The sequence below is a fragment of the Crocuta crocuta genome, unplaced genomic scaffold (genome assembly GCF_008692635.1).
Source record: "Crocuta crocuta isolate KB4526 unplaced genomic scaffold, BGI_CrCroc_1.0 scaffold698, whole genome shotgun sequence".
In the NCBI taxonomy this organism is placed as follows: domain Eukaryota; kingdom Metazoa; phylum Chordata; class Mammalia; order Carnivora; family Hyaenidae; genus Crocuta; species Crocuta crocuta.
In genome coordinates, this window is record NW_027530855.1 from 191,397 (window position 1) to 219,076 (window position 27,680).

Genomic DNA, 27,680 nt, shown 5'->3' on the forward strand with positions numbered 1-27,680 from the left:
TTCACACATTAACCACTGAGACAATTTGTCCATGTTACAAAATGGATTCTATTCTTACTAAATTACCAACTGAATAATATCAAATCATTTTTGATTCTGTTTCATATTTTAGTTGTTTTGGCTCCATGGCCTTAATATATCTACTGAGCTTCTTGATATATACATCCTTTAAGGAGGTATTTATGACTCCTCGGCATGGAGAGGAAGCCATTATTAAGGAGACTACATACTTTACCTATAGTAAACTTCATTTAAACCACAAAACCACCAGAAGTGGCTACTACATATACATTTCACATATTAAATAATTTGTTCAAAATCATCTATTAAGTGGAAGTATCAGAATTCAGATGTATGCACATCTTAGTCTTTAAAGCCTACACTGCATACTAGATTATCATTCCTCTGAAGCAAAAATCTGGCCAGGAATTAAATGAAAATTTCAAGTAAATTTATTATTCCTATGTTTTCTCCAGATTTGGGTTAGCCTCAAACATAATGAATTATAATAATAATAATGGCCAATCTATATTTAGTTCTCATTATTGCTGGGAATGTCATTTAATCTTTGCAATAACCCCGTAGAGTAAATGCTATTATTATCCCCACTTTACATCCAGTTGTGGTATCTCAGACTAGTTAGGTTACTTGCAGAATGTCAAAAAATAAGAAGTTTTGAATATTTGATTCTAAGAAGCCTGATCTAAGTTGTGCTCTTATCTACTGGGTTACAAAGAGACATATATTACTAAGGGGTATTTCTTTCTTCTCTAAGAAGAAAAGTGAATTTCCATGTTATGGAGTACTTAACATAGTCACAAGATGCTCCCCTCCACACTCTAGTTCCAAATTACTTGGGAGTTTCCTTGGTCACAATACTGAATTCTGAAGAAGATCAAACATTCCTATTGCCCTCTTAATATCTGGAGCCAAAATGAAGCTTAGTCATTTTCTCCTTATGCAAATATTTAAAGTTACATAGAAATGAACTGAAATTTGATACTTAAATGAAAATATTTATTAAAGAAATTAATGGAAGTAGATTTAAAAAATAGATTTTAAATCATTTACCCTCCCTTCATCACAATCAGAACCATTGGAGACTTTCATTGGATCTTGATTTGAATTAGGCAATCTGTAATCTGTGGTTATACATAAATTATCTCGTACAAATGCATAAATCACAGCACCATCTTCTTTATGAAAAGGAACTCGAGTAGGGTAAGTACAAATTAGTCTTCCACATTGAAGATTCCTGCAAACATAGTAAAATTATGATTATTACACATTAGGCATTTGTTAGAAATTTGTTAGGAATACTTCAGATTTGCTTTCTTTGACCAAAAAAAAAAAAAACACAAATAAGTTTTTTTGTGCCACAAATAAGTTAATTCTCACAGAGATTTAAGATGAGGACACATTCTAACTTAGCAATTAGGGGAAACTTCATAGAGAAGATGACTCATAAATCTGAGTCAAAGCTTACATATTAGTAGAATTTCAATAGCCAGAGTAAGGTATTTCTATTTTTAAAACTTTTTAATATTTATCTATTTTTGAGAGAGAGAGAGAGAGACAGAGTGCAAATGGGGGAGGGTCAGAGAGAGAGAGAGAAGGAGATATAGTATCTGAAGCAGGCTCCAGGCTCTGAGCTGTCAGCACAGAGCCCAACGCAAGGCTTGAACTTATGAGTTCAGATCCTGAGCCAAAGTCAAACACTTAACCAATTGAGCTACCCAGGGGCCCCAGAGTAAGGTATTTACAAACAAAATTAAGAGCATAACAAAGCAAGGAAACAAAACTACGTGGCGTGTTTATCAGTGCACAAATTCAATAAGTACAAGGGTCACGAATGCTTGCTAATGAGTATCTAGCCCAGTGTCCAGCACGTAGGTTTTTTTTAAGATGTACCTTTTTTAATGTTTCTTTATTTTTGACAGAGACAGACAGAGTGCAAAGGGGAGGGGCAAAGAAAAGCAGACAGAATCCAAAGCAGGCTCCAAGCTCTCAGCTGTCTGCACAGAGCTTTATGCAGGGCTCAAACTCACCAACCATGAGATTGTGACCTGAGCCAAAGTCTGAGACTTAACTGAGCCACCCAGTCACCCCACATAGTAAGTTCTTAATAAATGGTAGTTAAAATAAATTAATTACCAAAATATCAAAGAGCTTGCCTTTCAGGTACAGTAGAAATTTAATTTCATTTTATGGACACTGGGCAGTGTTCAGCTTGGACAAACAATCAAGTGAATAGGGATAGTACTTTTATAAAGAAAAATGAGCAGATTCAGAGAGAAAAAATGCAGTGGATATTATTACTTTCAATCTTGGATTGAACTTAGAAGCCTAATGATCACCCAGATATTGGTGTTTAAAATTTGATAGAAATCTCAAGTGTATAGCACAAGAAAGATGTCAGGGCTACAGATTTTGATTTACAATTCACTCCCTGACACATGTGATTCTTGAAACCAGTGGAATGAATGACATAAAGCTAAAAACAAAATCTTATAGAACATAAGAAAAGTATCTCTAATATTTGCATAGCATACCTCCATGAACAGTATTGAAATTTGCCTCTTACTTTACCACAGTTCCCAAACCTATCACCGTGAGAGTTTATTTCTTCATAGCAGGCAAATGGAGCATTTTTTGAACCTGTCGGAGTTAGAAATATATTTGGATTAAAACTCCCTTCTTTTTTCATCTTAGTTCATTCTCTCTTATATGTTTACTTCGCCTTCTAATGTTAGCATCTAATTCAAAAGTTTTCCTAGTAAGATTGTTTTTAATAAAAGAGAATTAAAGTGAACAGTAGTGCTCATGGTTTTTCCTCCTTTTGTTTCATTTTCATCTGAATCACAAAAGATGTCATGAGGGGAAAGGAGAGTTACAGAAGTATAAACCATGACAGTGCTCTGTGAAAAAGGCAACAGAGATAATGCAAGAAAACAATACTCATTTTCCTAGTTTAAGAGTAGGAACTCATAAATAGGTCTATTACAAAATCCCTTGAAGAAATCTAATTGCACTTTCAGAAAGTCTAAAATGAAGGGAGCAAAGATGCCAACCTATTATCTATCTTTTCCCTTCATTACTGTATTTGGTTTTCATCACTGTGTAAAAAAAATTACCAAAATCTTAGCAATTTAAAACAACACCCATGTACAATATTACACAAGTGAGTTCACTCTCGGTTCAAGAGTCTCATAAGGCTAAATAAAGTTATGGGCTGGGGCTGCAGTCTCATCAGAGGTGGAAGTCCTCTTCTGAGCTCATTGGTTGTTGGCAGAATTCAGGAGTTTTTTTATAGTCAGAGCTTTATTTGCTTACCAGCTACCAGGGGTTGCTCTTGGCTCCTAGAACACCCCTCACATCCTAGTCACATGTCCTTCTCACAACGTGACAGTTTCTTTCTTCCAAGCCAGCAAGAGAATCTCTCTGACATCTCCCATCTTTTAAAGGGCTCACATGACTAAGTCAGGCTTATTGAGAATGATCTTCCTTTTGCTTAACACAAAGGTCACTAATTATGGGCCTTAATTACATCTTCAAAATTCCTTCATCTTTACTATGAACTATAATCATGAGAATGACATTCCATCACATATTCACTGGTTCTGCCCCAACTTAAAGGGAGGAGATTAATCCAAGGCCTGAACACTAGGAGAGTCCTGAATTTGCATGGAACCACAAAAGACCCTAAATCACAAAGCAATCCCCAAAAAGAATAGCAAAGCTGGAGGCATCACAATTTTGGACTTTGAGTTATATTACAAAGCTATAATTAGCAAAACAGTATGGTACTGGCAAATATCAGTAAAAAAAAAAAAAAGACACATAGATCAATGGAACAGAATATAGAACCCCAAATTGAACCCACAACTGTATGGTCAATTAATCATCAACAAAGCAAGAAAGAATATCAAATGAAAAAAAAAAAAAACAGTTTCCCAACACCGTGTGTTGGTGGACAGCAAATATGCAGAAGAATAAAACTAGACCACTTTTTTATACTACACACAAAAGTAAATCCAAAACAGATTAGAGACCTAAATGTTGAAAATGGCCATAGCAACTTCTTTCTAGATATGTCTCCTGAGGAAAAGGAAATAAAAGCAAGAATAAACTATTGGAGTTACATCAAATTAAAAAGCATCTTCACAGTGAAGGAAACAATCAACAAAACTAAAAGGCAACTTATAGAACAGAGGAAGATATTTGCAAATGTCATACCTGATAACGGGTTAGTATCCAAAATCTATAAAGAACTTACCAAACTCAACACCCTGACACCCCCCCAAAAAAACAGTTAAGAAATGGGCAGAAGACTTGAATAGACACTTTTTTCAAAAGAAGACATCCAGATAGCTAATAGACATATGAAAAGATGTTCAACATCAATCATCAGGGAAATAGAAACAAAAAACCACTATGAGATACCACCTCACACCTGTCCAAATGGCTAAAATTAACAACACAGGAAATAACAGGTATTGTTGAGGATGTAGAGGAGGAACCCTCTTGCACTGTTGGTGGGAACACAAACTGGTGCACTCACTGTGGAAAACAGTATGAAGATTCCTCAAAAAGTTAAAAATAGAAGTACTTATGGTTCAGCAATTGTGCTAGGTATCTACCCAAAGAATACAAAAATACTAATTCAAAGGGATACGAGCACCCTGATGGTTATAACAGTATTATCTATACTAGCCAAATTATGGAAACAGCCCATGGATCCATCAATTTATGAATGTATTTATATATATATATAAATACAAACAATGGAATATTACTCATCAGTAAGAAAGAATGAAATCTTGTCATTTGCAATGATGTGGATGGAACTAGAGAATATTATGCTAAGCAAAATAAGTCAGTGAAAAACAAATACTGTATGATTTCACTCTTATGCAGAATTTAAGAAACAAAACAAATGAGCAAAGGGGAAAAGGAGAGAGGCAAACCAAGAAACAGGCTCAACTATAGAGAACAAACTGATGGGTTACCAGAGGAGAGGCAAGTAGGGGGTGGATGGGTTAAATAGGTATAGGGATTAAGGCGTACACTTGCGATGAGCACTGGGGTATTGTATAGAATTGCTGAATCACTATATTGTACACCTGAACTAATGTTACCCTGTAGGCTAACTAACTATATTTTAAATAAAAACTTAAAGAAAAAAAGAATTCTGCCTAACACAGCTACTTTCTCTGTTATAAACTTTGGCACTTGAGATAAACATGACTAGTACAAAGAGTATTGTGCTACCATAACCTCTAATGACTAATGTTGAGCTAAAGAGAGGAAAAATAGCACAGAAACTGGCAATTTCTCCCAATATCCATGCCTTCTTTTTTCCATTAGTGACAGAAGTTTCTTATTAATAGCAGGACAAAAGATACCAAGCTAAAGAAAACATTTCCCAGACTCTTTTGCAACCAGATGTGGTTATGTGACTAGATTTTGGCCAGTGGAAAATCAGCAAACATTATATATGCAAAACATCAAGTTAATATCAGTAATTGCTGAAAGAACACCTAATTACAGTTATCAGCTAACTACAGTTTAATTTCCTCTTTTCTTGACTCCATGGACTGGTATAAAGATTTTGTGCTTGGAAACCATCTTTTACCAGAGACACAAGGGATTTCTAAGCAAGAAGAAAGACCAAAAGTTTCTGGAAAATGTCAGTAGAGCAAAGTTACTGAAATGTCTTTGACAACATGCCTACCTCTCGAATATTATATGAGAGAAATAAAAACTCTTTGAACCACTGTATATGTATAATAACAATTTACTTTATTTTTTAACCAATAAAGGGAATTGCCACTGTGGTAAGCCAAAATATTTTAGGAATGGGTGTCTCATACAAGATATACCACACCAGATGCCACACTTCACTAGTAACAGGAATATCATACTGATCCCTACAGAGTTCCAAACTGAGCCAGTGCTCAGAGGACCAGCGGGAGATGAGGTAGCCAGCTCAACCTATGGAAATACATTTTAGGAACTGGGGAGTTTGGAATACCGAGTTAAGTGAGCTCACTGTTAACATACACAATCTTACAGACACTTTATAAGCAATCCATTACCATTCGTGAATTCATACACACTAAGCTCAGCTGAATAACCACTTTGAATAACTGCACCTTACATTATATAATTCCTGAAACTTCTTAATGATATTTTCATCTTTATAGATTCTACCATAACACAATTTGTTTCCAAGATACTCCATTTTACCTCAGACAAATGCACAAGTACTATCTTCCAATAGCCACTGTTCCTATATTCCTTCTATCATACCAACACATTTACTACTTACAAAAAACTTTTCTAGGGGCCAAAGACAGTGGGTTATCATCTATATTAGAACTTCAAATGTGTGATAGATTTTGAGTCTGGGGGGTTGGGGCCAAATATTAATTAAATGAATGGACTCCCTCTGGATACTAACATTCACACAATAATTTATGGTAAGGAATTTCTGAGGCCTTGATTTCTCTTATTAAGATTATCTTATAAACTTTACCAAGAAATGAACTAGGAAGATCTACTAAGCTAAAGATACACATTAACTTATCTTCCACTTAAAAAATTTCTATCGATGAGAGGAGTTAAGATGGTGGAGGAGTAGGGGATCTTAAGCTTGCCTCGTCCCTTGAATACTGATAAATAAATATAAAATCATTCTGAAAACCCATAAAATTGATCTGAGGGCTGAAAGAACAAACTGTACATATACAGGTAGATAAATGGCTCTGTGGAAGGCAGACGCTATGGAGAATTAATTTGGGGGAGGAAAGAACTGTGGGTGCCGTGAAGAGGAGGAAATCCTGTTCACGAGAGAGGAGCAAGAGAAAGAGAGAAAGAAAGACAAAGGGTGAAAGCATGTGCAGGGGATTGCACAAGAAAAACTCTTCCCTAAAACCACTAAGTGGGAAAAGGAGAGGGGCTGACCACCACAAGCTTTTATAAGTAGGGGAGCACAAAGTCTTGTTTTAGAAGTCCATGCCAACACAGAGTTGTGCCTAGCAGGCTTAGTGGTACTCAGTACTTGGGAGGGAAGGAGGCCAGAGACTGGCAAATGGGATATGTGGTCTGAGAAGCCCATGGAAAAACAGTTCCCCTTCTTGTAATGCATTTTGGAGTGGTGGCACAGCCTCTCCAGGGACAAAAGAACTGGCAGACCCATAATGCTGTAATGTTCGCTAGCATATGAACAAAGACACCAGCTGAGGGCAGCAATCTTTGGTGCCAGGTTTTTGCTGTGCTCTACCATAAACTCCAAACCACTGCACAGTCCAGCGACCATTTTCTGGGATGAACTGGCAGCAGCCACATCGTGTCAAAACACTCCCCCAGTTTATCAGTGCAGGTCCACATCATGCAGGCTCCTAAAATTTGGAGGTTTGAATCCCAGCCATGCTCCTGAGATAAAACACAGGAATACTATGCTGCCTAGCAGCCAGACAGCTCAAACAGAGACCGAACAAAGGCAGGTATTTGACAGAAGCTTGCTCTTCTGTGAGCGCTTCCTGAAGAGAGCAGAGTGGTGCCATTTCTTCCCCACCCATCAGCACTGACCCATGGCAGTGAGCAATATAATACCACCCAGTGGAGGCTGAAGCTGCTCACACCAAGACACACCCATTGAGCCCTGCAGGTGAATCTCTACTACGCCAAGTCCACTTGACAATCAATGTAGCAGAACACCAGCACAAACCCCTTACAAGAACCAAGTCTACTGATTATAGAGTGCTGCAGAGTATCAGATCTAGGGTAAATAGGATCTAGCCTCTTTTTTTGGATCTAGCTTCTTTTAATAAGAAGACCAATAAACACCTAGTTAAAACTTGACCAACAGTGAACAAGGTCCAAACACCCCCACTGCAGGCAAAGAGAGGCTGCAGACGACTGATGCAAGGGAAGGAGCAGCCAAAACACAACAGCAGAGTGCACACTCTGAAACACCTCCTGAAGTACCAGGCCCAAGGCAGTAAAGGCCTGCCTATGTATGTATGTATGTATGTATGTATGTATGTATCTATCTATCTATCTATCTATCATCTATCTATCTATCTATCTTTTCTTAATAAAGCCCTTACTATGGAATGGAATTACTTACTGGCTTTCCTAAAAATCACACACACACACACACACACACACACACACACACACACACACACCAGTGACTTAGACAAAATGATAAGATGTAGGAATTCACTTCAAAAGAAAGAATAGAAAGAAGTAATGGCCAGGGATTTAATCAATACAGATATAAGTAAGATGCCTGAACCTGAAATTAAAATAACAATTATAAGGATAATAATCCTTGGGCTAGAGAAGAGCATAGAAGACATTAGAGAATCCCTTACTGCAGACATAAAAGAACTAAAACTAGTCAGGCTAAAATTTAAAATATACTCTGAGATTCAAGGTTGACCAGATGCAATGACAACTAGGATGGATAAATCAGAGGAATGAATCAGTGATAGAGAAGATAAAATTATGGAAAATAATGGACCTGAAAAGAAGAGGAAAAGAAAAATAAATAGAAATAGTCTTAGGGAGCTTCGTGACTCCATAAAGGATAACATTTGTAGTATAGGGTCCCAGAAGAAGGATAGAGGGGATAAGGTGCATAAGGTTGACTTAAGCAAACTAGAGAGAAAATATCCCTAATCTGGAGGATACAAATATCCAAATTCATGAGGTACAGAGAACTCCCATCAAAAAAAAAAAAAAAAAAAAAAAAAAAAAGCAGGCCAACATCAAGACATACTGTAGTTAAATCTGAAAAATGCAAAGAAAAGGAAGAATCCTGAAAGCAACAAGGTAAAAGAAATCCCTAACCTACAAGAGAAAACAGTTCAGGTTAGCAGCAGATCTCTCCACAGAAACTTGGCAGGCCAGAAGGGAGTGTAATGATATATTCAATATACTGAATCGTCATTCACAATAGGAGAGGTAAAAAGCTTCCCAAACAAAACTAAAGGAGTTCATGAACATTAAACTAGCCCTGCAAGAAATGTTAAAGGGGACTCTTGAGTGGGGGGAAAAGGCCCCAAAACAACAAAGACTAGAAAAGAACAGAGAACATCACCAGAAACACCAACTTTACAGGTAAAGGCACTAAGTTCATAGCTATCAATTATCATTCTGATTGTAAGTGGACTAACTGATCCAATCAAAAGACATAAAGCATCTGAATGGATTGGAAAACAAGACCCATGTATATACTGCCTATAAGAGACTCATTTTAGACCTAGAGTCACCTGCAGATTGAAAGTGAGAAGACGGAGAACCCTCTATCATGATAATGGATGTCCAAAGAGGACTTTAACACCCCACTTACAGCAATTACATATTATCTAAGCAAAAAATCAACAAGGAAACAATGGCTTTGAATGACACACTGAAACAGATGTAAACAGATTTATTCAGAACATTTCATCCTAAAGCAGCAGAATACACATTCTTTTTAAATGTACATGAGACTTGTCTAGAGGACATACATACTGAATCACAAATCAGGCCTCAACAAATACAAAACGTTTTAGATCATGCCATGCATGTTTTCAGATCATGATGCTATGAAACATGAAGTCATTCTCAAGAAAAAAAAAACCCTCAAATACATAAAGGTTAAGGAACATTCAACTAAAGAATAAATGGGTTAACCACAAAATTAAAGAAGGAATTTAAAAAATACATGGAATCAAATGGAAATGAACACACAACAGTACAAAATTTTTGAGATGCAGCAAAGGCAGTCATTAGAGGGAAGTAAACGGCAATACAGGCCTACCTCAGAAGCAGTAAAAGTCTCAAATACACAACATAACCTTACACCTAAGGAGCTAGAGAAAGAACAGCAAATAAAGCCCAAAACCAGCAGAAGAAGGAAAATAATAAAGATTACAGCAGATATAAACAATATAGAAACACACACACGCACACACCAGGACAATAGACAAATGGAATTAAGAGCTGGTTTTTTGAAGAAATGAACAAAATTGATAACCCCCTACCCAGATTTCTCTAAAAGAAAAAGTACCCAAAGAAAATCATGAATATAACAAGAGATGAAGAAAGGCATTATCTTATATTACAGGTCTATCCATCAAGAAGAGCTAACAATGATAAATGTCTATGAATCGAATTTGGAATGCACCCAAATATATAAAGCAGTTAATCACAAACATAAGCAATATTATTGGCAAGAATGTCATAATTGCAGGGAACTTTAATACTCCACTTACAGCAATGGACTGTTCATCTAGACAGAAAATCACTAAAGAAACAATGGCCTTGAATGATACACTGGACCACATGGACTTGACAGATATATTTAGAACTTTTCATCCTAAAGCAGCAGAATATACATTCTTCTCGAGTGCACATGGAGTATTCTCCAAGACAGATCAAATACTGTGTCGCAAAACACCCCTCAATAAAGATAAAAGAATTGAGATCATACCATGCATATTTTCAGATCATAATGCTATGAAACTTGAAATCAACCACAGGAAAAAGTGTGGAAAACCTCCAAATGCATGGAGGTTAAGGGACATCCTACTAAAGAATGAATGGGTCAACTAGGCAATTAAAGAAGAAATCAAAAAATATATGGAAACAAATGAAAATGAAAACACAACAATCCAGACTCTTTGGGATGCAGCGAAGGCAGTCCTAAGAGGAAAATACATTGCAATCCATGTCTATCTCAAGAAACAAGAAAAATCCCAAATACAAAATCTAATAACACACTTCAAGGAACTAGGAGAAAAACGACAAAGAAAACAAACACAGCAGAAGAGAAATAATAAATATCAGAGGAGAAATAAACAATATAGAATAAAAAAACATAGTAGAACACATTAGTGAAATTAAGAGTTGGTTTTTTGAAAAAATAAACAAAATTGATAAACCTCTAGCCAGACATCTCAAAAAGAAAAAAGAGAGGACCCAAATAGATAAAATCATTAATGAAAATCGATTTATTACAACCAATCCCTCAGAACCCCAAGCAATTATCATAAAATACTATGAAAAATTATATGTCAACAAACTGGACAGCCTGGAAGAAATGGACAAATTACTAATCATCCACACACTACTAAAACTCAAATGGGAAGAAATAGAAAATTTGAATAGACCCAGAACTATAAAGAAATTGAATCAGTTGTCAAAAATCTCCCAATAAATAAGATTCCTGGACCAGATGACTTCCCTGGGGAATTCTACGAGACATTTAAAGCTGAGTTAATCCCTATCCCTCTCAAGCTGTTCCAAAAAATAGAAAGGGAAGGAAAACATCTGGACTCATACTATGAAGCCAGCATTACCTTGATTCCCAAACCAGACAGAGACCCCACTAAAAAGAATTACAGGCCAATATCCTTGATGAACACGGATGCAAAAATTCTCAACAAGATACTAGAAAATCAAATTCAACAGCATAAAAAGAATTATTCAACATTATCAAGTGGGATTCATTCCTAGGCTGCAGGGTTGGTTCAATATTCGCAAATCAATCAATGTGATACATCACATTAATAGAAGAAATTGAACCATATGATCCTGTGAATAGATCCAGAAAAAGCATTTGACAATACATCACCCTCTCTTACTAAAAACCCTCAAGAAAGTTTGGATAGAAGGAACATACTTAAAAATCATAAAAGCCACATATGAAAACCTCAGAGCTAGTATCATCCTCAATGCAGAAAAACTGAGAGCTTTCTCCCGAGATCAGGGACATGACAGGGATGTCCACTTTCACCACTGTTGTTTAACATAGAGTTGGAAGTCCTAGTGTCAACAGCCAGACAACAAAATGAAATAAAAGGCATCAACACTGGCAAAGAAGTCAAACTTTCACTTTTTGCAGATGTCATGATACTGTACATGGAAAACCCGAAAGACTCCACCAAAAGACTGCTAGAACTGTTACATGAATTCAGCGAGGCTGCAGGGTACAAAATCAATGTACAGAAATCAGTTTAATTTTTATGCACTAATAATAAAGCACCAGAAAGAGAAATCAAGAAATTGATCCTACGTACAATTGCACCAAGAAGAATAAAATACCTAGGAATCAACCTAACCCAAGATGTAAAAGACCTGGATGCTGAAAACTATAGAAAGCTTATGAAGGATATTGAAGAAGACACACAAAAATGGAAAAATATTCCATGCTCATGGATTAGAAGAATAAATATTGTTAAAATGTCAATACTACCCAAAGTAATCTACACATTCAATTCAATCCCCATCAAAATTACACCAGCATTCTTCTTCTTCTCACAGCTAGAACAAACAATCCTAAAATTTGCATGGAACCACAAAAGACCCGAAGTAATATTGAAGAAGAAAACCAAAGTGGGAGGCATTACAATCACAAGCTGTAATCATCAAGACAGTATGGTATTGGCATAAAAACAGACACATAGAATAATGGAATAAAATAGAGAACCGATAATTGGACCCAAAAATGTATGGCCAATTAATATTTGACAAAGCAGGAATGAGTATCCAGTGAAAAGACAGTCTCTTTAGCAAATGATGTTGGGAGAACTGGACAGCAACAGGTAGAAGAATGAAACTAGACCAGTTTCTTATACCATACACAAAAATAAACCCAAAATGGATGAAAGACCTAAATGTGAGACAGGAAACCATCAAAACCCTAGAGAAGAAAGCAGGCAACAACCTCTGTGACTTAAGCCACAGCAATTTCTTGCTCAACACATCTCCAAAGGCAAGGGAAATAAAAGCAAAAATGAACTATTGGGATCTCATCAAGATAAAACCTTCTTCACTGGAAAGGAAACAATCAACAAAACTAAAAGGCAACTGATGGAATGGGAAAAGGTATTTGCAAATGACATATCAGATAAAGGGCTAGTATCCAAAATCTGTAAAGAACTCACCAAACTCCACACCTGAAAAACAAATCAGTGAAGAAATGGGCAGAAGACATGAATAGACACTTTCCCAAAGAAGACATCCAGATGGCCAACAGACACATGAAACGGTGCTCAACATCACACAGCATCAGGGAAATAGAAATCAAAACCACACTATACCACCTCACGTCAGTCAGAGTGACTAAAATGAACAAATCAGGAGACTATAGATGCTGGGGAGGATATGGAGAAACTAGAACCCTCTAATGCAAACTGGTGTAGCCGCTCTGGAAAACAGTGAGGAGGTTCCTCAAAAAGTTAAAAATAGAACTACCCTATGACCCAGAAATAGCACTGTTAGGAATTTACCCAAGGGATACAGGACTGCAGATGCATAGGGACACATGTATCCCAATGTTTATAGCAGTGCTTTCAACAATAGCCAAATTATGGAAAGAGCCTAAATGTCCATCAACTGATGAATGGATAAAGAAGATGTGATTTATGTATACAATGGAATACTACTTGGCAATGAGAAAGAATAAAATCATGCCATTTGCAGCAACATGGATGGAACTGGAGGGTCTCAGGCTAAGTAAAATAAGTCAGTTAGAAAAAGACAAATATCATATCTTTTCACTCATATGTGGATCTTGAGAAACTTAACAGAAGACCATGGGGGAAGGGATTTAAATCTGAATTTAAAAACAAACGAATAGAATAATTTTCAAAGACATAAAAATAGCCAACAGGTACATGAAAGTATACTCAACATATCACTAATAACAGAGAAATGCAAACCCAAACCAAAATGAGATAACTCCTTACATCTGTTAGAATGTAACAAAACTCAAGTAGTAACAAATGTTGGTGAAGATGTGGGGAAAATGAAACACTTATGCACTGTTGGTGGAAAGGTATACTGGTACAACCACTATGAATAGGCAGTACATAAGTTCCTCAAAAAGTTAAAACTAGAATTACAATATGATCCCGCAACCCATTTCTAATCCAGTTCATGTCCGAAGGAAATGAAAACGGGATCCTGAATAGGTATCTGCACACTCATATTTATATCAGCCCTATTCACAATAGGCAAGATACTGAAACAATCTAAGTGTCTGTCGATGATGGATAGGTACAGAAAATGTAGTATTTATGTAAAATAAAATTTTATTCTGTCATGAGGAAGAAGCCATTTGCAGCAACATGGATAATCTTGTGGGCATTATGCTAAGTGAAATAAGTCAGACAAGGGAAGACTAATGCTGTATAATATTACTTACATGTAAAATCACTTAAAAACACTGAACTCACAGAAACAGAGTACAGTGGTGATTACCACAGGCTGGGAGGTGGGGGAAATGAAGAGATGTTTGTAAAAGGGGACAAATTTCTAGTTACAAGATAAATAAGCTCTGGAGATCTAATGAACAACATGATGTTTATACTTAATAATGCTGTATTATATATTGAAAGTTACTAGGAAATAAGATTCTAAATGTTCTCACTACAAAAAGGAAATGGTAACGATGTGACATGTTGGAGATGTTAGCTAACAATACGGTGGTAGTCATTTTGCAATTATAAGCATATCAAATCAATGTTATGCTACACACCTGAAAATGACACAATGTTATATGTCAATTATTTCTCAATAAAGCTGAAGAGTGGGGATGAGGGTCAGGATGGACTTATACCTAAGACCTGAACCTGTAAAACTACTAGAAGAAAACGGGAAAAGTTCTTGAACATTGGTCTGGGAAATAATATTTTAGACATGACACAGGAGCACAGGCAACAAAAGCAAAAATAGACAAGTGGAACTGCATCCAGCTAAAAAATTTATTAATAAAGAAAACAATCAACAGTCAAAATGCTACCTGCAGGAGAAATATTTGCAAACCATGTAGCTGATAAAGGGTTAATCTACAAAATATGTGATAATTCATACAACTCAATAGCAAAAACAAATGAGATGTAAAAATAACAAAAGACCTAAGTAGACATTTCTCAAAAGAAGACATAAAAACGGCCATCAGATATATGAAAAGTTACTCAACATCACTAATCATCAGAACCACAACTCACACCTTTTAGGAGAGGTACTGTAAACAAGACAAAAAAAAAAAAAGTGCTAGCAAGTAAGTGGAAAAAGGGGAATCTTTGCACACTGTTGTTGGGAATGAAGTTGGTAGAGCTGTTATGGAAAACTATATATAGATTCCTCAAAAATTAAAATAAACCATATTATGATGAAGCAATTTCACTTCTCAGCATATACACATAGCTAATATGTTAAGTACCTTGACCGTGGCCATTATTTCACAAAATTATTTCAGCAAAACATAAATACATATAGCTTAAATATGTATCTTTGTCAGTTATATCTTAGTAAATCTTAAAAAAATAAAAACATAGATGTTAAACTGAATAATTTAAATATATAGATAGAATTTAAATTATATATACATATAGGTATAATATATAATTATACAATGTATATACATATATTACAATTATATATAAATATAATATGCATATATAATTGAATATATTTGCCAATTATCCTGGTGCTAATAAGAATATTAAGGACCAGCTATGTAGATGTTACAAAACATTATTACCTTGGGGCGCCTGGGTGGCTCAGTCGGTTATGCCTCCGACTTCGGCTCAGGTCATGATCTCACAGTTCGTGGGTTTGANATCTGTATCCTGGCAGTCTCCATCATAACACACATATTTTTGTTTACATACATGTCCATCATGTATAGTTATATCAGGTTGACATTCTGGTGAGCTTCCATTACAAAACTCAGCAATATCACATTCACTATGTCTTGGTTTCCTACATTCAACACCTTGTCTTTCAATCTAATAGAAATTAAAATACAAAAAATAAAACATTACATTTAAGATTGTTGTGTTTATCAATATTTATTTCAAAACTGTTCTATTTCAAATTTAATTACACTTTTTTAAATTGTTTTTAAATGTTTTGTTTATTTCTAGGAGAGAGAGAGAGAGACAGCGTGAGCAGGGGAGGGTCAGAGAGAGAGGGAGTCACAGACTGAAACAGGCTCCAGGCTCTGAGCTGGCAGTCAGCACAGAGCCCGACGCGGGGCTCGAACCCACGAACCCCGAGATCATGACCTAAGCGAAAGAAAGTCGGACGCTTAACCGACTAAGCCACCCAGGCGCCCCTAAAATTAATTACACTTTTTAAATTTTTTCATGTTTATTTATTTTTAGAGAGACAGAGCATGAGTAAAGGAGGGGCAGACAGAGAGGGAGAAAAAGAATCCCAAGCAGGCTCCACACCACCAGTGCAAAGTACTACATGGGGTTTGAAACCACAAACTGTGAGATAATGACCTTAGCCCAAATCAAGAATTGGTTGTTTAACCAACTGAGCCATCAAGACACCCCAAAATTAACTATATTAATTAATAATTAATCTTTCTCATGAATTATTCTATAGTTAAATAACACTTTCAAATACAGAATTCTGAAACAATCTTAAATGGGCGTCTATTTCATACACCTTAATTCATGACTTCAGGTTGACACTAAAAAGATCACAGAGATAAGAATGTAACCACATGATAAGATTCTAGAAAAAAATAAAATAAAACTGCATCAGTCAAGGATACAAAAAATGCATAACCCATAGTAGGTAATAGACGGATTCCCATATGACAAATTTGTTATAAATATATTGGAGGAGCTAACAAGGAAAACAGGGGACAAGAGTCAACATCTTCAACATATAAACTAGTGTGTGATCTTTAAATCAAATGATCTTTGAATAAATAATAAATTTGTAGATTAAACTTTGTGCTAATTGTAGCATTTGGAAAATGCTACTTCTAGTGAGTTTCATTATTTATATATTTATGGGAAACTGCTGTGCCTTTCAATTACATACCTACAGATACCTATCAAAACTAGTAACAATATTTTTATTTATAAAAATATAAATATTGGATAGAATAAATTAAAAGTCCCTCTTAATGGAGATCTGTATTGAACAATCTTATGATAACTCTCAATCAAGTTTTAAGAACAACAGCATAAAGTTAGGCAGAATAATGGCCATAAGAAGGAAACCTGAATATCCAACTAAGATTCACAAAATCAGAAATCTGATTCTGAATTTAGTATCTTTTTCTTTATTTGAAAGTTCATTTATTTTTAAGCTTTTATTCAAATTCCAGTTAGTTAACATAAAGTATAATATTGGTTTCAAAAAGTTCATTTATTTTTACTTACCTCTATAGTTTTAAATGTATTAAGGTATCTAAGACATGATTCTCTATATACTTGGAAGATATTAATAAACTTAAATCTTACTTGACAGTTCTTGCAGCATAATCCTTTATCACACTGTGTTCCTGGTTTCAGTCTACAAGTTCGAAAATTACAACAGCTATCCTGTCCACATTGCTATTAGAATAGTAGAATTAGTAGAATACACAAGTAAAAATACATTGTGATAATAATATGAACTTTCACAAAAACTATATTTTCTGGGCTTATTTTTTGCGTTTTGAGGAAGGATACGAATGCTGTAAACATTTATAGTTTTGTATCTCTAAAAAATTAAAATACTAAAATAAGACTTTCACTTCAGAACAGAGTACTAGTACCCCAGCAACTCTCACTCACCTAGGAAACTAGGATAAAAATGTATGAAACAACTTTTTTCCAGAAATTAGAGAATAGTAATAGAGAATAGGATGGTGATTAATCATGTCTGGTAAGTGGAGAAAAGGGGGAGATATTGTTCAAAAAGTACAAGTTTTCATATAAGAATGAATTAGTTTTCAAAATCTACTGTATAGCATGATGACTATAATACTGTGCTATATGCTTGAAATTTGCTAAGAGGATAGATCAAGTGTTCTCAACACATACAAAAAATGGTAATGGATATGTTAATTAATTTGATTGCAGTAATCATTTCAGAAGGTATACATATATCAAAAACATCATGTTGAATATCTTAAAAACATACAATTTTTATTTGTTAATCATACTTCAGGAATCCTGGTGGGGAAAAGGTATGTAGAGTTTAGGCCTACTCTAAAGTTAGAACAGTCCCCAAAACTGTCCTTACTTCTTAACACCAAACATTCAGAGGATTTCCAAAACCACTCTCAGGTTTGATAACTTACCAGAAGGACTCACCGAACTCACTGAAAGCTGTTAACTCACAAGTATGGTTTATTATATAGAAAGGATACAAATTAAAATTAGCCAAGAGAAGAAGCAATTAAGACAAAATCCAGGAGAAACTCATAGTGCCTTCATCCCACAGAATTACAGACACAACACTCTTACAAAATTGATGTGTGACATTTCCCAATTTATTCTATCAGGCCAGTGTTACTCTAATATCAAACTGAGAGACATTACAAGAAAAGAAAATTATAGACCAATATCTCTAATAAACATAAATCCAAAAATCCCCAACAAAATGTTAGGCAATAGAATCCAACAATGTACGAAAAGAATTATACATGTCAACCAACTGGAATTCATTGCAAGTATGCAGAGCTGGTTCATCATTCAAACATCAATTAGTATAATCCATTCTTATCAACAGACTGAAGAAAAACCATCATATGACCAAAACAACTGATGTAGGAAAAGCATTTGACAAAACCCAAATTCACCTAATGAATAATACAAAACATGAGCAAACCAGGAATAGAGGAGAACTTCCTAAATTTGATAGTGAACATTTAGAGGAAAGTTACAGCTAACATCATATATATGGCAAGAAACCATAAGCTTCACCCCTGAGATCAGGAACAGGGCAGGGATGCTACCTGTCACCACTCCCTTCAACATCTCACTGGAAGTCCTAGCTGATGCAATAAGATAAGAAAATGAAATACAAAATATATAGGTTGAAAAGGAAGAAAAAACCCTATTTTTTCCATAAATTATGTGATTGACTATGTAAAGAAAATCCCAAATAAATTACAAAAAAGTAACAAAAACAAAAATCTCCTGTGACTAATAATAAGTTATTATAGAAAGACTTACGGATACAAAGTTAATATAAAAAATCAATTGTTTTCCTGTATATGAACAATGAAAAATGGGAATCTGAATTAAAAAACAATGTCATTTACATTAGCACCAAAACAGTGAAGTATTTGTGAAAAGTTCTAACAAAATTCCATAGAATCTGCATGAGTAAAAACTATAAAACTCTGATGAAAACCACTGTTATTTTCTTAATACTGTCAAGATGTAAGTTCTTCCCAACTTTATCTAGAGACTTAATATAATTCCAATAAAATTTCCAGTAAGGTATTTTGTAGATATTAACAAATTAATTCTAAATTTTATATAGAGATACAAAAAAAAGCAGAATAGTCACATAATACTTAAGAGTAGAAGGAGGAGGAGAAGAGGAGGAGGAAAAAGAAGGAGGAGGAGGAGGAGGAGAAAATGAGGAAGAGGAGGAAGAAAACTGAAGGACTGATAACACCCAACTTCAAAACTGACTATAAATTATAATGACAGTGTGGTATTCACAAAAGAATAAACAAAGAGATAGAACAAAATAAAAATCCCAGAAACAGACTAACACCAATAATAAATCTCTAACAATGGAGTAAATGCAGTTCAATGGAGAATGGGTAGTCTTTCCAACATATGGTGCTAGAAGAACTGGACATTCACAGGGAAAATAATGACTATCCACTGACTCTACACTTTTTACAAAAAAAAAAAAACCCTCAAAACGGATCATAAATTTAAATGTAAAATGCAAAGCTGTAAAACTTCCAGGAGCACAGATTTAATGGAGTAGATCTCATGTGAAGTGCTCTTCCATGATAAAAATAATAAACACATAAATAAATAAATAGGAATAATACTAATCCTAAACAAATTCTTTCAGAAACGATTGAGTAAAGGGAGTACTTTCCAACTCATTTTATGAGTTCAGAATTGCCTTAAACCAGAAAATATTACAAGAAAAAACAAGTCTGTAGACCACAATGCCCTTGTGAAGATAAGTGTTGTAATCCCAAACAAAATATTAGCAAATTAAATCTAGCAAAACATACACAGAATAACCCAAATGAAGCTAATGCCAGAATGCATGGCTGAGTAAGCATTCAAAAACCAACCAGTGAAATGTACCATGTTAAACTGTAAAAAGGAAAAAACTTACATGATAGACACAAAATAGACACAAAAATAAGACATTGGACAAAATTCAACACTAATTCTTGATTTGAAACTTTCAGCTAACTAGAATATAGAAAGAAACGTCCTCAACATGGTAATGGCATCTGTTTACCAAAAAAAAAAAAAAAAAGCTTTTATCTAACATTGTATTTAATGGTGAAAGTCAGAAAACTTTCTCCCTGAAAATAAAAAAAAAAGACCATTCTCAACATTTCTAATCAACAGTAGATCTAAGGTGAATTCACAAGTCAGTTGTATTTTTTATACTAACAATGGATAATTGTTAAATAAAATTTTAAAACAATGCTACAGAAACAACTATAGAAAAACTAGATGAATTAAAGAAGAGACAAATAAGTGGAGATATACACCATGTGCATAGACTAACAGATTCAATTTTAGTAAAAAACGTAGTTCTCCCAAAACTGATGTCCATACATCATACCACACAATTCCAATCAAATTTCCTACATTCACATGCTGAATTTCCAATTTATATCAAAGTACAAAGATCTTAGAATAGTAAACCTATCTTGGAAAAAAGGAACAAAGTTGGATGATTTACATTATCTGTTTTCAAGATTTACTGTGAAAATACATTAGAACAGTGTAAAACTGGCATAAGTTACATAAATAAACAGAAAAGAATCCAAGGTAACAAACATGTATGGTAATTTATTTTCATAAGAATGCTGTTAATACAATGGTGAAAAGATAGTCGTTTTCACAAATATTACCAAAAAAATGATATTCAAATGGAGTGAAGTGAACTTCAAACAAAATCACGTGAAACACAAAACCACACTCAAAATGGACCACAAACTAATTGTGATTGATAACTAAAACTTCTCATAGGACACATAAGGGAAAATATTCATGACCTTTGAGTGGGCAAAGATTTATTAGGACACAAAAAGCATTACCATAAAAGAAAAAATGATAAACTGATCTTCATGAAAAAAATAAAAAGTGCCTGCCATTCAAAGATATTGCTAAGCAACCAGAAAGGTAATACACAGATTGGAAACAATATTTGTAATGAACATGTCTGACAAAGGACGAATATCCAGCCTATAGGAAAAAAGAAAAAAAACTTCTACAAATCAATAACAAAAAAAAAATTAATGGTAAACAAGGACATGAAAACAAACTCAACATCATTACAGTCATCAAGAAAATACAAACCAAAACAATTGTAATGGCTAAAATTTAAAAGGTGAATACTAAAACATCACATTTTGTTGAGAATGTGGGGGAAATAAAAGTTTCAGATGTTGCTGATAGGAATGTAACATGATTACAACACTTTGGAAAATAGTTTGGCAGCTTCTCATGAACATACACCTATCATATGATCCAGCAATTCTACTTTTTAGGAATCTGGAATAATGGCTCACTGCTGTTAACTCAAATACACCTTAGCAGATGAATGAAAAACAGATTATGTTATACTCAAACAACAAAAGATTACAAAAAATAAAAAGGAAGCAATGATTGTGACATAAAACAGTGTTGAGTGAATCTCAAAAACACAGTATTGAAAGGAAAAAGCCAGACACAAAGGATATGTGCTGCATAATTCCATTCATATGAGTTTCTAGATCAGGCAAAACTGACAATCTGAAGTTTCCTAAAGAGGTATCACAATCCCAGATTTCAAAATATTCTACAAAGCTTTAGTAATCAAAGCAGTATGGTACATGGTACAAAAAAAAGACACTTAGGTCAATGAAACAGATACAGAGTTCAGAGACTTACATGGGCAATTAATCTACAACAAAGGAGGCAAGAACATAAAATGTAGAAAAGACAGCCTCTTCATTTCTTACACCATACACAAAACCAATCTCAAAGTGGATTAAGAAACTGCATGTGAGATCTGAAAACATAAAACTACACACAGTGATTTCTTTGACATAGGCGTAGAAACATTTTTTGCAGATATATCTNTAACATATGGTGTTAGGAAAACTGGAGTTACATGCAAAAGAATGAAACTGGACCATTTCTTACACCATACACAAAACTAATCTCAAAGTGGATTAAGAAACTGCATGTGAGATCTGAAAACATAAAACTACACACAGTGATTTCTTTGACATAGGCGTAGAAACATTTTTTGCAGATATATCTCCTCTGGTAAGGGAATCAAAAGCAAAATTAAGCCACTGAGACTGTACCAAAATAAATAGCTTCTGCATAGCTAAGGAAACCATCAGCGAAACAAAAGGTAGCCTACTGAATGGGAAGATGTTTACAAGTGCTATATCCAAATAGGGGTTAATATCCAAAATATATAAAGAACTTCTACAACTCAATACCAAAAAAATAATAATAATCCAGTTAAAAATCAGCAGATGATCTGAGTAGACATTTTTCCAAAGAAGACATGCAGAGGCCAACAGACACATGAAAAGATAATGAACATCACTGATCATCAGGGAATTGCAGATCAAAACTACAATGAGGTATCCCTTTACACCTGTCAGAATGGTTGAAATAAAAAACACAAGACATAACATGTTGGTGAAAATGTGGGGGGAAAAAGGAGCCATCATGCACTGTTTGTGGGAATGCAAATTGTTGTAGCCATTGTAGAAAATAGTATGGATGCTCCTCAAGCAATTAAAAATAGAAATATCATACAAATCTGTAATTCCACTACAGGGTATTTACCCAAAGAAAACAAAAATCTTAATTCAAAAAGATATATGCACCCCTATGTTTATTGCTGAATTATTTATAACAGCCAAGATATGGAAGCAACTCAAATGTCCTATCATAGATGAATGGACAAAGAAGATGCAGTATATAAATGCAATGGAATATTACTCCGCCATAAAAGAATAAAATCTTGCCATTTGTGACAACACAGATGTATCTACAGGATATAATGCTAAATTAAATTAGTCGAGAAAGACAAATACCATACAATTTCGCTCAAATGTAGAATTTAAGAAACAAATGAATGACAATGATAAAAAAAAAAAGACCAAAGAGAGAGAGAGAGAAAATGGTGGTTGCTAAAGGGGACTATGCAGGGGAATGGAGAAAATAGATAAAAAGGATTAAGAGTACACTTATTGTGATGAGCACCAAGAATTGCATAGAATTGTTGAATTAATATTATTGTGCACCTGAAATTACAATAACACTGTATGTTAGTTATACGAGAGAGAGAGAGAGAGAGAGAGAGACAGAAAGAGAGAAAGAAAGAAAGAAAGAAAGAAAGAAAGAAAGAAGAATGAAAAGGAAGGAAGAATTAACTAGGAAGACTTGTTCTACCAAATGACAAAAACATAATGGAAAGGCATAATAATTAAAACAGTGTGATACAGATACAAGTATATCCAGACCTATATATGTATCACACTCTAATATCATTTCCATCTATTTTAATTGTTTTAATATTTACTTATTTTTGAGACAAAAAGAGAAAAAAAGAGTGTGCGTGAAGGAGGAGCAGAGAGAGGGAGGGAGACACAGAATCTAAAGCAGGCTCCAGACTCTGAGCTGTCAGCACAGAGCCTGAGGTGGGGCTCAAATTCATGAACCATGAGATCATGACCTGAGCTGAAGTTGGAGGCTTAACTGACTGGGCCACCCAGGAGCCCCTCCATCTATTTTGTAATCATGGAATATATGATACCTACAGTACTGCTGCAAATACTGAATTGTCTAAACGTATTACAACTTGGACCTTTTTATTCACTATATTTTCAGAGATTTGCTTCCAAGTAAATAATTAAAATCACCTTATGTTCAGAATGTAATATTAATAGTCTTCCATTACCATACTACTACTGTGAAATAATAGCCTAAAGTATACATGATGATTGGCTGACAACATTAATCTTCAGTAAAACATTTATAAAATATCCAAATGTTAAGCACAGGTTTGGAAACATCTTATACGTTTAGTTTAGAACACAAAAGTTCATTCTAGACTCTTTTTTTCCATCCGCAATAACTTTTAGGAATACACTCTATTCTTGTTCAAATTCTTCAACCTCTATCTATATAGTATATTCTTGTATGTATTTCAAACTTGATTTCACTTACTGTAAATATTCTGCATGCTATTCTACCATATTTGAGATACATAACATTCATGTCAAAGAGATGAACTAAAACAATAAATTTATTAATTAATTTTCCTATTTATCAGACTTACTTCCTCAGTACCACAGTCACACACTTCACCTCTCTCCACTCTGCGGTTGCCACAGACTGCTGCCACGCCTCTTTGCATTTGTGGTTTATTCTGAAGACATTTGGCACCCTTATTTGAAATGAAATTTTCAAAGTCACTCAAACTGCAACTGCTAAAAGTCTTCACACCACTTGATCTCCTAGAGATGAATCCATACAATGTCATTGGCAGTATACTTCTGAAAGCAGAACTCTATATAATTTCAAAATGGTAAATTTAATAGGTAATGATAGATATTCATAACAAGTGCTTAAAGGCCAAAATAATTCCTGAGTAGGTCATTTGATTTCATTCACGGGAATACATGTCCTATTTAAATAAAATTAAATATAACTTAATAGTCAAAAACAAACAAACCGGTTAGAGAATGGGCACAGAATCTGGATAGATCATTATCCAAAAAATACATGTAAATGTCTAACAGGTAAATGAAAAGATCCTCAAGATCACTAATCATCAAGGAATTGCAAATCAAAACCACAATAAGGGGCACCTGTGTGGCTAATTTGGTTAAGCAACCTACTCTTGATCTCAGCTCAGGTCTTGCTCTCGGGGTTATGAGTTCAAGCCTCACACTGGGCCCTGCAGTGGGTGTGAAGCCTACTTAAACACACATACACACACACACACACACACAATAATATATCACTGTCACCCTGTTAAGATCTCATTAAAAAAAAAGATAAGATTTGACAAGGATATGGAGAAATTGGAATCCTTGGTACACTGTTGGTGGGAATGTAAATTAGGACGGCCACTATGGAAAACTGTAGAAGAGGTTCTTCAAACAGTTAAAAAGAGAACTACCCTATGATCTGGCAATCCCACTTTGGGGTATATATCTGAAATAACTGAACTCAGGATATCATTGAGGTATCTGCAGCATTCATTGCAGCATTATTCACAATAGCAAAGATATGGAAGCAACCTAAATATCCACTGATAGATGAATTAATTTAAAAAATGTGGTACACACATGCAATGGAAAATTATTCAACCTCAAAAAAAGGCAATCCTGCCATATGCAATACATGAATGACCCACAAGGACATTATACTAAGTGAAATAAGCCAGTAACAGAAGACAAATACAACATGATCTCACAAATATATCTAAAACAGTCAACCTCATAGATGCAGAAAGTACAATGGTGGTTGCCACAGGCTAGAAGAAGGCAGAAATGGGGAGTTATTCAATGGGTATAAAGTTTCAGTTATTTGAGATGAGTACATTTTAGAAATCTGCTATACAGCATAGTGCATATAGCTAACAATACTGTATTGCATATTTAAACTTTTAAGAGAACTCCATTAAGTGTTTCTACCACAGGGGTGTCTGTGTGGCTCAGTTGGTTAAAGGTCTGACTTTGGCTCAGGTTGTGGTCTCATGGTTTGTGGGTTCAAGCCCCGCATCGGGCTCTGTGCTCACAACTAGCTCAGAGCCTGGAGCCTGTTTCAGATTTTGTGTCTCCCTCTCACTCTGACCCTCCCCTGCTCATGCTGTCTCTCTCTCTCAGAAATAAATTTAAAAAAACATGTAAAAAAGTGTTTCTACCACAATAAAAAAAATTAAGAATAGATTTAACTTCATTGTTATGTGCATTACAAACTACATCTAAGAGAAAAATATTTGGAAGTTTATCTATTTTGAGAAAGATAGAAAGCACGAGTGAGGGACGAGGGGCAGAGAGAGAGATGGAAAGAGAGAGAATCCCAAGCGGGCTCCACACTGTCTGTGCAGAGCCCAATGTGGGGCTCCAGCTCAGGAACCCATGAGATCATGACCTGAGGCAAAATCAACAGCTTGCCGCTTCACTGACTGAGCTACCCAGATGTCCGCCTAGGAGAAAATTTGAGTTTTGAGGTATGATTGTATGTAAATTCTTGTATATAGGGAAGAAGTATTTACATAAGTGTATGACACTTCTGCCTAGGAATGGAGAAAACCCAGTATCCATTTATGTCAATTCCCAGATATATATCAAAAATTCTTCAAATGTCTCTTACTCACTCAGTCTTTCCCCTGACCATTATAAATTTAAGAATCAAGCTCTTTGAAGGATGCCTGGGTGACTTAGTTGGTTAAGCATCTGACTCTTCATTTAGGCTGAGGTCATGATCTCCTGGTCATGAGGTCAAGCCTGGCATGGGGCTCCATGCTGAGCATGGAGTTTGTTTAAGATTCTCTCTCCCTTCTTCTCCCTCTGCCCTCCCCTACTTGCACACATGCTGTCTCTCAAAAACAATTTTTTTAAGAAAAAATAATCAAACTCTTTGAAAGTTTAAATCTCTTCTACTTCAATATTTTTTCAATATTTATTCACAGGTTTGTAGTATATGTATAATATGATAGATAACTCAATAAGTTGTAAGTTGTTTGAGGCAATAATTTTATCATCCTTATTGTTGGTATTAACTTAATACCAGTGCAGGACTTAGCAAACATAAAATCAGTTGTCTATTGATTTTTCATAACAACAAAAAACTTTTATTAAACAGACTATACTGTGCTTACTCCTGAGCTTTCTTACAGATTTTAGAGAAACTGTATATTAATCAAAATTTTATAAGGTTCACACACCATTAATAAAGATAACTTCACAAAATATTTCCGTGAGTCACTCTAAATATGTAGTAAAAATCTAACAGACAAGGTGGAAATTGTCATATACTGTGCACATATTAGCCAGATATTTTATATACTTGATTATTTAATTCTCATCAGAAATCAGGGACATTGGCATTGTCACCAGCATTTTAAAAGTTCAGAGAAGCTAAAACCCTGACAAAACCCACTCAGTTTGTAAATCCGCAGGATTAGTATTCATACACAGTTGCTTAAGACTTCAAATTCAGGTGTATTTTTAGGCTAAAATTCATCTCTGAATGTTACATAATAAAATATTTACTATTAAATATTAATACATATTTTACTATAAAGCATAAAATTTGATAATCTTGTCACTAAAATTAGGTGAGGAAAATTTTGATTGAAAACTATATAATATTTTATCTCTGGAAACTAGTTTTAGTCAACTATATTTAATCCCTAATTATTTGCTTTTTTGGTCCCCCAAATTGCAGTTCTTAAGAACATGTATTTCCAAAGATTATTGTAATCAATTATAAGAAGTCTTTCCACTTATTTGGCTGAGACTTACACTTGGAATTCTAATGCTATATTAGCTTTGTTCCCAATTATTTTATAAAAGCTTACTGAAACTATGCTATAACTAGCCTAAATTCTGGTTTCGGAGAACAGAGAAATTAAGTGATAGAAAGAAGTAATGGGAAAGCAGTGTCCTGTACTTTTTTTTTTTTTTTTTTTGAGGTTGG

At 34.7% G+C, this 27,680-nt stretch overlaps 1 protein-coding gene across 1 annotated transcript in view; it reads right to left on the bottom strand.

Moving 5' to 3' along the window:
* LOC144235935 (disintegrin and metalloproteinase domain-containing protein 32-like) overlaps positions 1-27,680 on the bottom strand; it is a 149,509-nt gene that overhangs the window by 31,318 nt on the left and 90,511 nt on the right. The window contains exons 12-17 of the mRNA XM_077769550.1: positions 24,307-24,484; positions 17,274-17,366; positions 15,611-15,794; positions 6,660-6,674; positions 2,553-2,658; positions 1,072-1,255 (exon numbers count right to left, since the gene is read on the bottom strand). Of these exons, the coding sequence (XP_077625676.1) occupies positions 1,072-1,255; positions 2,553-2,658; positions 6,660-6,674; positions 15,611-15,794; positions 17,274-17,366; positions 24,307-24,484 (760 nt within the window). The remainder of the gene's footprint in view (positions 1-1,071; positions 1,256-2,552; positions 2,659-6,659; positions 6,675-15,610; positions 15,795-17,273; positions 17,367-24,306; positions 24,485-27,680) is intronic.